Here is a 12,510-nt window from a genome sequence, read left to right on the forward strand (position 1 = left end):
TTCAGAAAAGTTACACCTTTTCGGAAAAGTCAGTACCCTTCGAAAAAGTCATAACCCTCTGAAAAGTCACACCTCTTCGGTTTTCTTTAATATTTAGAAAGCACACTCTCTGTTTTCTTGAACTACAACTTTAATTTCCTACTCCTTAGTTTTCTAATTTGGATTTCCTAATGCTAACATGCCATTCCAATCAAAGTAGGAGAGATTAGCTCTTGTAAATAGTTGGATAATTGTTCTCCAACTACATACTCATACTTTGTTAAAAGAAATCCATAAAATTGGAAAGGGCAAATCAAGAAAATGGGGGATAGCAATCGTAGTTTTAAACTATTTGGTGTTACGATCAGTACTGACGATAATGAGGATTCGGCATCAAGAAACAAGGGAAAAAGATGGAGTGAAGATGAACATAGGGCGTTCTTGAGTGGATTGGAGAAACTTGGAAGTGGAAATTGGACTGAAATTGCTAAACAGTTTGTGCCAAGCAGAACGAAAACACAAATTTCCAGTCATGCCCAGAAATATTTTGCATGGCTCAAGACTAAGAATGACAAAGCAGCAAAATCGACAAGTACTGTTGAGTTATCGTCGTCCACTACTTCAGAGAAAGAAACTTTGAATGAAGAAATTCCACTTTCACCAATGCCAATTAACTACAGAGTTCCTAATGATTTTGTGCCTCATGTTTCTAATACTGAGAATAATGGGGATTCAGTTGATTTTCTATCAAGAAAGCAAGAAGGAAAATGGACTGAAGATGAACACGAAGCGTTCTTGATTGGATTGGACAAAGTTGGAAGAAATTGGACTAGAGTTTCTAAAGAGTTTGTGCCAAGCAGGACACCAACGCAAATTACGAGTCATGCCCAGAAATATTTTGACAATCAAAAAAACAACAGAGGACCCAAACGCAGTGTCTTCGAGATTAATTTTGACCAAGAATCCACAAGTACTTGTCCAGAATCCGTGATGAAAGGCAAAGAAGTTTTGAAATGATTTTGTGCCTCGTGTTTATAATATTGATCAGTCTTTTTTGTGTGGGAAAAATATCCCATCTGATTTTGTAATAATTAACTCTATTTTTATTGTTTCTTCTGTTAGTCCGATTAAAGGTTTTTCATTTCAAACTGTGTCATATACCTTTTACTGTTTCTTCAGTAGAATCTCAGAGTAGTATTATTTCACTTAAGTTTCTTGCAGCCATCGTATTCTGATAAGAGACGTTGAACTTGATTACACAGGGCCCCGGGGGGGTGGGGGTGACTCTGGACTGATTAGATGGTTTAACTACATTGTAACCTTTTCAGTTTGGATTTAATAAATATGTTACTTATTCTCATATTGGGTCTTTGGCCCGCCAAAGTTGTGATGAAAAGTTTTTGTACTAGTTAAATGTCTTGGGTTTTTAACTTTTTGCTTGTAAATGGGGGCTAAGCTTAAATAAGAAGAACGAAGAACTTTTTCACCAACATGGAAGACTGGTTAGTTATGACTTATGAATTATGATGCATTTGTGGTGATCTTTTGGGTAATTGTTTGAATATGCCTTTAAACAACTGAATCTTGCTTAGCATCATAGTCTGCAATGTTTAGGCTTCTACTAGAAAGTGAAAAATCAACCCCACCCGATAGTCAATCAACAGAATTACTAAGATTCTCCATTTTAAAAAATATAGTAAAGTGTGAATATAGATTTAAAGCACAATAAACTTGCTGTATTGGTATAGTTTCAGAATTTTGACTTACACTTCTGTGATAACAGATCAGCAATTGTCATTCCACGGAAGAACCAAGCATGTTCACGTGCAATGTGCTTAGTTGGTAGCTGATGGAAAAACTATGATGAAATAAAAGAGCCAGCAGCAGGGGAAATATCTTTAAGTTTCTTCCTTGGGATAGCATGAATTCTTCAGATTGCAGTTGGGAGTATTTAATTTACTTAGCACAAAACAAGACAAATTCAGACACCATAGGACAATAATATGCCAACTTGCAGTCGAATGTTTATGTACTCAAGAAATCGTTTATTCAATCCAAATATAAAGATAACAAAGCAATTTGTGCATCACAGCATGAAACGAAGCGATCCCTGAAGACAAAACTAGATTGAATCTCTCAAAGCTTAGACATTACACCATCATTGTGGCAAGACTTTGCCACTGTCCCGTTTTCCTTAATTTCCGAATCAGACATGCTGGGAGGAACATCAACAGCTGGGGAGCAATTGAAGAACCCATGAGGCTGCATCATGAACAACATTTATCAAAAACAGAATTAACATAGTGATGTGGAGCATAGGATTTACGAAAATCATTGTACGTGTTTCAAAATGATGGATATCACCATATCCTCGGAAAAGAAAATTATTTTGCTTCAAGAGAAATAAAAAAAAAACTTGAATGTGGGGGCCAACCTATCATCAACTCAAATGCAGGTACACAAGTCTAGAAATATTTCACCAACATAAACACAAGCTGTAAAGATATGGAACAAATGCTGTGTTGAGTGCTAGCAGTGGTCACAAGAAACACAGCCCAACCCATTCTCAAACCCAGTTCTATTTTGTAAAGAAGTCATTAATATCCGAGGACTTGTGGGGCACAATCTAGAAATCCGGCATATAGTGGATCCTCCTCAACCGATTCTCCACTTAAATACAAGACTACAGCTCCAGCAAGGTTCAAATCCATGATGTCCCACTAATCCACACATCACATGTTGTGATTAGGAGTGCCAAACGAGCGAGTCGAATCGAATATGAGTCGATCATAAAACGAGTTCAATAAAAATGGATAAGTTACTCAACTCGACTCGACTCACATTTTAAATGGGTAAAAACGAATTACCCAATGGATAATATGGGTACCCATATTATAATAAAAATCTTGTTAAAAGCTTTAAAACAAAAAAAAAAATTAACTTTTTTTTATCACTTCACTCCACCCCTACTAGCCCCCCTATCCCAAAAAAGTGTAAAAAAAAAAATTAGAAAAAATCACCATCCCACCCCTACCATCCTCCACACCCCATCCCAAAAAAAAAAATTAACAAAATTTTAAATTTTTTCATTAAAAAAAAATTACCACCCTACCCCCCTACCAGCCCCCACCCCCTACCATTCCCCCCTCCACACCCCATCCCAAAAAAAAAATTAACAAAAACCACCCCACCCCCTACCACCCCCCTCCACACCCCTACCCCTACCAGCCCCCCTCCACACCCCATCCAAATAAATTTTTTACAAAATTTAAATTTTTTCCAATAAAATTTTAAAAAAATTTACCAACCCACCCCCTATCCCAAAAAAAATGTAAAAAAAGTTTCATTTTTTTAATATAGATTTTTTTTTTTAAAAAAAGGACTTTTTTACTACTCATCCTTTTCACTTTTTTTGTTTGTTTGTGTGAATGCACATCTTTTACCCATTTTTTCCATTTAACTACCCACTTTTAAATGGGTAATATGAGTATTATTCGTTTTTATCCATTTTTAAATGAGTTGGATACCCAACCCATTTAAAATGGATAAATATGAGCAAATACCCATATTAATTATCCATTCTGCCACCCCTAGTTGTGATCATATCACTCCCACTAGAACAAAGCCTCGGCTCTCCCAGCCCCAATCCATAGTGAAAAGTAAATGGGTGAGAATTAGATAATGCTAAACACCTGTTGATGGATTCGCTTAACTGGGCACATGTTTTACCGGTGAAAAGGATTTCTACTGTATATGTGGGATGACAATGCCGATCAAGAAAGAAAAAAGTCATAGCCCAGTTATTATACCTGGAGCATAAAACCAATGTGTTCCACTGGCATGACAGGCCAGTCTTCTAGCCGTGGAACATGTATAAGTCCAAAAATATACCTGAAAATTTAGAAAACTTGGTCAGCATCCCTTTACAGCATAACCAGAAATATGTAACAAGCTTGATAGCCATAATGTTTCGTTTCAATTTTCAGCTGTACTAATTGGTCTTTTATCCATTTTTTCATCATTCCATTGAACCATCCCTTCCCCTCTTCTCAACCCCTTTAGTGAATGTCAATAACATATTTTCACTCCAATGGTTGCTCTTTTGTGTATCTCCTCTTAGTGAAGTTCTTTCTATTAGTGCCGGCAAAATGAGCTCATATTTTGGTAACCCGTCCAATCAGCCCATATTTTAATGAGTTGAGTGATTTTTTTACTTGGATAAAATTGGGTTTAAACACATATTCAACACATCAAAATATGGGTATTCATGGGTAAACTATGGATTAGCCAAATAGGTTAAGCCTCCAACTAATTCCTCTCTATAATTGAAAAGGTGAAGTCTTTGACCCTCCAAAAAATTATATATATTAAATGTACATTTCTTTGTTAATTATAATTATATTTTTAAGATTTTATATTGGATAACAAACAAGAGTGTAAAGTAAGACATTGATTAAAATGCATTAAGTACGTTTTAATCCTAAAATACAAATATTCTTTTACTTTGAAATTAAAAATATTTTCCCCTTGTTATTACATAAATTTATTTTATATTGAAAAGTCATACTTTTTTTTTTACTTTTATGATAGGATAAAAACTAAACAAAGTATTTTAACATTTTTCATCCAAAAAAAGACTAAAAAAATTTCTCCACATAAGTAAAGTACTATTTACGCATGAAAATATGGGTAAACTTGTATTTTACCCATCCCATTTGTTACCCAATCCATTTTTACCCACACAATATGGGCTGGTTGAATTATTACCCATTTTCAACCTGCCCAAATTTGACTCATACTTTTTTTTTTACTTTTATGATAGGATAAAAACTAAACAAAGTATTTTAACATTTTTCATCCAAAAAAAGACTAAAAAAATTTCTCCACATAAGTAAAGTACTATTTACGCATGAAAATATGGGTAAACTTGTATTTTACCCATCCCATTTGTTACCCAATCCATTTTTACCCACACAATATGGGCTGGTTGAATTATTACCCATTTTCAACCTGCCCAAATTTGACCCAACTCGCATATTCGCCACCACTACTTTAGATGATAACCCTTGAAATAACAGATGAGAAATAACAGATGAGAATGGCCAAGACACAAGATAAAATGAGTAATTAGTATACTTTTTTGTTGCCATAAGAACTTTAATCTGTATTGAGAATGGACTAACCAAAGAACTATTTGTGTTTCTTCTAGGGATCGATTCTGCTGAACCCAAGTAGCCAAACCTTCACCAACACGGGGATTTTGATTTGGAAACTCTCCTCCAGGAAAAATCTCTTCACGAGAGTAAGGGGTTACCCAAAGATTATGCTTTAAGAAGGCAGCTCTCCTCAAGAATTTTGCCTCTGAACCAGCTAGTGGCAGACAGTTTGAACCTGGTACTAGCTTGTAACCAGTTAACTGCCCAGTGCGATTGACTGTTCTTGTGTTCCGGATCTGTATATTGAAGAAAAAAGATACCATTTAACCATTATTTCCAAGTAAAAGCCAAACTACTCCCCATAACACACCAAAGGGGATCACAAATGCACAAGACAATGACGATAACAACAGCTTTAGCAGTTCCAAACAAGCTGGGATTGTATAAGACAGTGACAATAACTTAAACAAGACAAACATCAGATACAGATGATGGAACAGCCGAAGACCACAAAAAAACTCGTGCTGAATTCACAACTACCATAATTGACAAATTAAATAAACATCACAATGTTGGCCCAAGGTAGCTGGTGGGTTAAATGTAACTGATGTTTATCTGTGGAACAAAGCAGCTAGAATCAAACATTTATTGAATCTTGCAAAAAAGAAGGACAAGTTATGGATTGTTTGGGTCCATACTTATTATATTAAAGGCAGGAGACCATGGGAAGTTGCAGGGCAACAAGCTTCTTGGATGGTGAGGAAGATCATGCAAGCAGGGCATTGGATTTCTGAAGCCGGAATACCAATTACAGAGATCATCGATGCAGAAGAATTCACCATTAAAGGTATGTATAAGATACTTAGGGGGCAGTTCACCAAGGTGCCTTGGAGAAGGTTGTCATGTAATAATCAAGGGAGCCCAAAGTGGAACTTCATACTCTACTTGACCATCCAAAGAAGATTATATACCAAAGACAGGCTAGAAAAATGGGGGATACAAACGGATCAAATGTGTTCATTGTGCAAGCAAGAGCAAGAAACACACCAACATCTTTTCTTCTCATGCACTGTGGCTGCAAGGATATGGAGTAAACTTTTAAAGTGGCTATGTATAACCTGAAACACTGCAGGGTGGGAGGAAGAATTGGAGTGGGCTATTACACATGCCACAGGCAAAGCAATGCAGGATGAAGTGTATAGAATGACTCTCTCAGCAGCAGTTTACTATGTATGGCAAGAGAGGAACTACAGAATTTTCCGAAAGAAAGAAAGAACCACGGAGGTGATCATCAGGAACATCATTCAAGAAATCCATTGAAGAAGCAGTATGCAACCGAAGCTGGCTGATTTCATTCGTAATTTCAATTATTATCCATAGAATAGTAGCTAAGTGGTAAGGATAGTAGAATGAACTCTGAGATTGGGACTGTGTCCATATCCAGAAGTCCAAAACTCTTTGTACATATTGATATATCTGGTAAATAAAGCTTACAGTTACCAAAAAAAAAGACTGCAGCATTTGAACTAAGAGAATAGCCAAGATACAGCCTCTGCCTTCAGTTTTGAAAGAAGGATAGAGGAATACAGTACATCAAACAAAAAATTCATACCATTATATTGTTTAGGCAGAGCATAGAAGCTTTGAGCATTTATGTAAAAGCATTAAATAACCCTTATAAGCTTTACTATATCCTTTGACAGAAAAGCTCCAACAAGAGAAAAGGAAACTTACAATCCAATGCCGTGCAGTTAGAGGATTACAATCACGCATTGCCTCCAGTTCAGTTCTAAGCAATCTCTCTTCAGCATAAAATGCATTATTATGAACATTATTTTCTCCTGGTGGTTCAACTCTAGCGTTTACTTCAACCACCTAAATACAATAAACCTTAGGATCAGATTTCACATGAAAGAAACATATGGAGGTAAGTGCATGATATGTGTATGCCTGTATACTAGAAATGGAGTATTGAAGATGCACGTGTCCATGTAAAATTAAGGAAAATCACATTCTTTGGTCATTTTAATATGAAATTTTAGTTCATTTACCGAAAGTAGGGTATACAAGGAGGATATTATTTTGTCCCCAGCAATGAAAGTTAGTGTGTTATACTTAGGCAAATTATATTGGAAACCAAAATTCGGAAACCCATACGTAAATCCTGAATGGACTGCTCATGAACAAAAAGCTAAATTTAGTCTTTATAATTGATTTCCTTTTCATCATCTCAAGTCATTAATACATGAACTGGTTCGAGTGGTCTGTCAATCTCTGATGTAGAAACACCAGTCAAACAGCATTTCAGTCTTCCAGTCCAAACATAATTTGGATGTTTCACGAACTTTTCCAATTTTAGCAGGTGTCTAACAACAAGAAACATATAGCAATCAAGCAAAAAGGTTACTAGCAAGATAGAGATGAATTGAAAAAGAAATCTACGGTTGAAGCTAAATGTGTTGTATACTGAAGAAATGATACACACTATTCCTAGAAATGACATTAGAGGATCCAGCCCCCGTGATGCACCATCACAGTATGTTTAAGGAATTGACTAAAAGCCGCGTGGGAGAAATAATCAGAAAGATCTGGAAGGAGAAAAGTAAGTTGCCGAGAAGAAAAGAAAATATTTAGGTTGTACATCCCCTCAAGGCTCCAAAAACCTCCTCTTTGGTAAAAAAAAAAAGAACATCAGAAATGTTGAGCGGAGGATTCAAAAGGCGTACCTGATTATGTGATTCCCCTGATTTGCAATCAACAGCCATATCCATGCGAGCCACAAAGAAGTGCTGATGTACAGGTGCATACAAGCCAGGTGCAATAGTTGTTCCATATTTTCGAACTTCCCCTGGTAGAAGAGCACCTAAGCTGAGAATTCCAGTCAGCTTGACCTCAGCCTCGATCTTCCCATCCTGTGGTGAGAATAAGAAATTAATGTTTCAATATCCAAATCTCAAAATCAAAATGGACAAATAGCTCCACATTTTCTCCTTCATCTCTCCTTCATAAAGGAACTACAGACTACTAATGTGATTTAAAGTGGAATTCCTGCCCTACTGAAGTAATGAATGTACAGTTTAGAAACATGGAAATGCATGCCCAAATGAAAAGCAAACAATGCTACAAATTGAAGCACCACCACCTTAATTTAGCTAAAACAAGCAAATTACATTTATATAGGGAAGAGATAATGAAACCAACAAGTTAGTTCTTATTTATAGAAGGGTAAACCACCTGATAAAAATGCCAGTAAAATCCATATTCATAGTTTGCCACGGTACAGATGAAAGACACGGTTAGTCGTCGGGAACGTCGTACTTCAGCTAAACCTGTTCTCCAATCTTGATGCTTCCATAAGATTCCGTGATCCTCCTCGTGTAAGCAGACACAATTTTCAATTGTCTCAACACCGCCAGTGAAATTTGTAAAATGCGCATCGAAATATTTAATGTAGCCTAAGCAATCACAACCCTGCAATAAAAGTGAACATTCATATGTGATTGCAAAGTTAATTTCACAGAATATTATAAATGAAAGATGCATTTCACAATGCCAATAAGATATTTCCTGACCTTCTTTAAGGAATGTGCATTTTTACCAAGTCCATCTTCCCCTGCATCAAAAGCATTTTTCCTGTAATGTGGCTCATTTGGATCCCCATAGGGCACAACCATTTCAATGAAGCTCAGTCTATGAGCAACAGGTCTACGGCCTCTGCTACCATCAATATATGCAACAGAATAGATAACCAGGCCCTCCCTGGGGGTAAAACCAATACGAAAGTTCCACTGCATAGTATGATAATAATTGGGGTAGAAGTAATTAGATCATCCAGAGAAATACAGCAAAATGATAAATTGTAAGAAAAGTACCTTCTGCCATTCAACAAAGTGTCCATTGACACGGAAGCTAGGACCTTCAGGTTGAACAATAAGAAGAGGTTTAACATCACTTCGGTCAACCCCTCCTCTCGTTTCACCAGCAGTGTAATTTCTCAATGGATCAGCCGGTGGTAATGGAACCACTTTACGGTCTTCAAACTCTATCACAACCATATTCTGCATATCAACAACTATATGAATTCCTTCAACTGGGCGAGCATAGCCATTTTCCATCGGACAGTCGCTCTCAGTTCTACAAAAGATAAGAGGTTTTCCTAGACGGCGGTTAGGTGCATCAGCCTCACTGAAATAACCTGCACACCTGAATGACTAGGAGTGTTATTATATCTAAGCCATACTATAAACAATGCTATTATATATTATAGAAAGAGATCTCATGCAATGCTGTTTACAGAAAGATTTAAAGAACAGAGCAACCAACCAGGCATCGACCATCACAAGATCCATATCATCGATTCCTCTCTTCTTCATTGCGTCACGAAAAGGAGGGAAATCCTTCACCACGGCTTCACATTCAGCATATTCAACAGCGTCCTACAATTCAATTTACAGATGATATTTCTCTTTTGGGTGCAGCAGTAAAATAGGGTTCTAATTCTTGTGTTGCCATGAAACATTATCACTGTATTTCTTCCATTGAGAAAAAAAGAAAAGCCACCAATATGTTGAGCACACAACTAGTGCAGCCACTGTTGTGGCTATCTAGTCACAAGTAGACACAAGCACAAAAGTACTCCAAACATCAAAATAGCTTTCTTATAGCTCTTGATAATTCACTCAGACACAATTTAGTGGAAATAATTGGTGGACATGTTAATCAAGACCCTGGTAAAATCACCTAGCAAAATTCTTAAAACTTCTAACATGATATTCAACTTATAAGTTAGCATAGGCACCTACCATTGGTGGCTGTATATCAGGCACGACTTTAGATGAAATGACTTTGCCACGGTGGTGTCCTCCTCGAGTGACAGCATGAACCTGTGAGAGCTCAACAATCCATATGCTGGTCTCATTTGATTTCTTGTTATAAACAATCAGTTTAGCTTTCCTTGGAGGAAGCTTACTGGGAATTACAGGCCCACCTTTTGTTCTCGGCAATAAAGATGGTTGAAAAGGAGGAAAGAAGTATGCATCAGCTAAAGCAACCACACTCTTATCTGGTTCCACCAACACAACCTCGACAAAGCGCATGCTATCTCTCACCTAAACATCAAAGTACACTGTTAAGTTTGATGATTAGATAATCAGAAACAAAAACCATCTATATGCATATATAATAAATAATGACCTCAGGAGTGCTTCCAGCTGCCCTGACAGTTGCCACGGCCACAGAAATTTCAGCAGCAGTTAAGGGGTCCAAGGGATGGTGAGTTTGAGCCCTCAATAAGATAGGCAGGCCTGTCAACATCAAGTTAAAACAATTGTTCATAAATGAGCCACAAATTTTCTCAAGATTCCTTACACACCAACTCTTGATATAAACTTGTCATTCCAAGTTGATGACTAACAGTCCAAATAACTAAAATACTTTCCGGCCAAGCCATGGATTATTTGGAAGCCTCAACTCTCAAGCTCTGACTGAACTGTCCAAATATCTTCAGTGCATTCTGGCCAAACCTTGGATTATTTCAACTCTCAAGTTTTGCAATTATGTAATCAAATTTGTTCTATAGGTTTGGCTTCCAAGTCTTGACCACTTTGGCAGACTTCAGCTATATAAAATATTCTCTGGTGCTTAAGTTGTGATTGAGCAGAGGTCTACCGGAAACAACCTCTCTACCCATGGGAAGGTGTGGTACATCCTACCCTTCCCACACCACTCTTGTTGGGTATGTTGTTGCTTAAGTTGTGATTAAATGATTTAAGGAAAATGGAAAAGGCTTACATTACCAACACACTCCACTGCGACATATAAGAATAATAATTTTCATATGTATAAGCCACAATAGCATAAGATTTTTAGGCATTTGGATCTGAAAACGTTTTCTGGAAAAATCAAAATTATAGGAGAAACAAAATGTCTTGAGACACTTTCTGAAATGAAAAGCCAAGTCATCTTCCACCTGGAAAGCACTAACTTTAAGAACATTTCAACCATACAAAAATGTTTATCTTTTACACACTTTTTTTTCTAAAATATTACTACTAGAAAACTTTTTCCAGAACTTGTCAAACAAAATAGAAGAATGAAAATATGAATAATTTCAAGCAACAATGAACTCGTGACTGAGATAAGGAGGAAGACGGCGAGTGGAGGATATCCCTTGCCTGGGAACAGAACACGAGTAAAATTTGTGATTTACATAGATCCACAGATAATACAAACAGAAAAGGGGACAAATAAACAAAATCAGTCACGATTTTTCACCCTTTTTATGCCGTTTTTTCTTTCTTTTTTTTAATGCTACCTCCAAATTTAGTAAAGGTGAATCGGCAATCAAGGTGAAGGATGCAAGTTTTATATGCTGAAGAAAAGGAAGAAGGTTAAAACCACTAAAATACGGCTCCGCACAAAGAAACAAAACTAGCTTGAAAAGTCATACGTATTTTCACACGCTTTCCGTCAAAGTTTAACCTATTAGCAACACCAATTAACATTTTTCAGCATCAGTCATCATACAAATAGCCAAAAAAGCGGTACGATCGAGATTCGATACATTTCACTTCTGCATGTACATACAGAGCAACAAAATAACTACTCAAATTATGAAAGATACCTTTCACAGCAGGCTGCTGGTTTGGCGCAGCAGGACGATCAATAGAGTCAATCACAGCCGTCAAAGTAGACGGAGCAGCTGAACTAGCCGATCTAGTGGATGAGAGATCGGAAACTTCAGCTACGGTTCCACCGGCAGTCCATTCGGTTTCAGAAGCGGCGGAAGCATTTCGTGAAGGGGCAGAAACCGTCGTCTTTTCCTGAGCTGAGGCCATTGTAATGGATTGGTAAGTTCACCGTAACCGCCGTAGTACTTGTTACTGTAATAGTAGTAGTAGTAATCCTCTGACATACAGAGCTTCACTATTCTCCTTCTCCGATTTCAGAAATTCACCACCTTCCGAAAAGCTCTACTGATTCTTCTCTCAGCGAAAACTTGATTGAGTTTTTCAATGGAGAATAGTGAAGACGAAAAGCGTGAGTGGAGTTAATGTTGGGTGGTGGGGTACTTATAGTGGAGAATGAAAAGGAAAAGAAGAAGAGAGCCCGGGTGGGTAGGGTATCTGGATTGCGAATACCTCTCTTTCCAGAAAAAAACGTAGTAGTCCAGCTCATCTTTTGAGCCTTTGTTTTCATTTTTATCCATGTTGGTCATTTATTTTATAAATATGCGTTTCATTTTTATCCACGTTGGTCATTTATAAATATGCGATTCATTTTTATTTGTTCAGTATAATCAAATAAATTTTTAATTTTAATTATTAATTTTTTACACATCAAAATCAAAATAGATGAATAAAAATGAACTACCAAA

General features: G+C 36.9%; 2 protein-coding genes across 3 annotated transcripts in view; one reads left to right on the forward strand and one right to left on the reverse strand.

Annotated features, from left to right (window-relative positions):
- Positions 1–12,151, reverse strand: part of LOC125815550 (uncharacterized) — a 79,783-nt gene extending 67,632 nt beyond the window's left edge. Inside the window, exons 1-12 of one of the 2 annotated variants that reach the window (XM_049495056.1) lie at positions 11,758–12,151; positions 10,329–10,438; positions 9,938–10,243; positions 9,459–9,571; positions 9,008–9,338; positions 8,708–8,923; positions 8,370–8,606; positions 7,862–8,047; positions 6,870–7,010; positions 5,163–5,431; positions 3,789–3,870; positions 2,084–2,241 (exon numbers count right to left, since the gene is read on the reverse strand). In XM_049495056.1, the coding sequence (XP_049351013.1) occupies positions 2,116–2,241; positions 3,789–3,870; positions 5,163–5,431; positions 6,870–7,010; positions 7,862–8,047; positions 8,370–8,606; positions 8,708–8,923; positions 9,008–9,338; positions 9,459–9,571; positions 9,938–10,243; positions 10,329–10,438; positions 11,758–11,971 (2,331 nt within the window). In that variant the 5' untranslated portion in view covers positions 11,972–12,151 and the 3' untranslated portion in view covers positions 2,084–2,115. Of the gene's footprint in view, positions 1–1,894; positions 2,242–3,788; positions 3,871–5,162; positions 5,432–6,869; positions 7,011–7,861; positions 8,048–8,369; positions 8,607–8,707; positions 8,924–9,007; positions 9,339–9,458; positions 9,572–9,937; positions 10,244–10,328; positions 10,439–11,757 lie in introns of those variants that run through there. The other variant, XM_049495048.1, reaches the window with a different exon arrangement.
- Positions 301–996, forward strand: LOC125814387 (transcription factor MYB1R1-like). The gene has a single exon (XM_049493840.1). It carries the CDS (start codon positions 301–303, stop codon positions 994–996), a length of 696 nt encoding a protein of 231 aa, XP_049349797.1.
- Positions 12,152–12,510: the final 359 nt, after the last annotated feature.

The sequence above is a fragment of the Solanum verrucosum genome, unplaced genomic scaffold (genome assembly GCF_900185275.1).
Source record: "Solanum verrucosum unplaced genomic scaffold, falcon-dt-bn FXZP01000085.1, whole genome shotgun sequence".
Classification (NCBI taxonomy): Eukaryota; Viridiplantae; Streptophyta; class Magnoliopsida; order Solanales; family Solanaceae; genus Solanum; species Solanum verrucosum.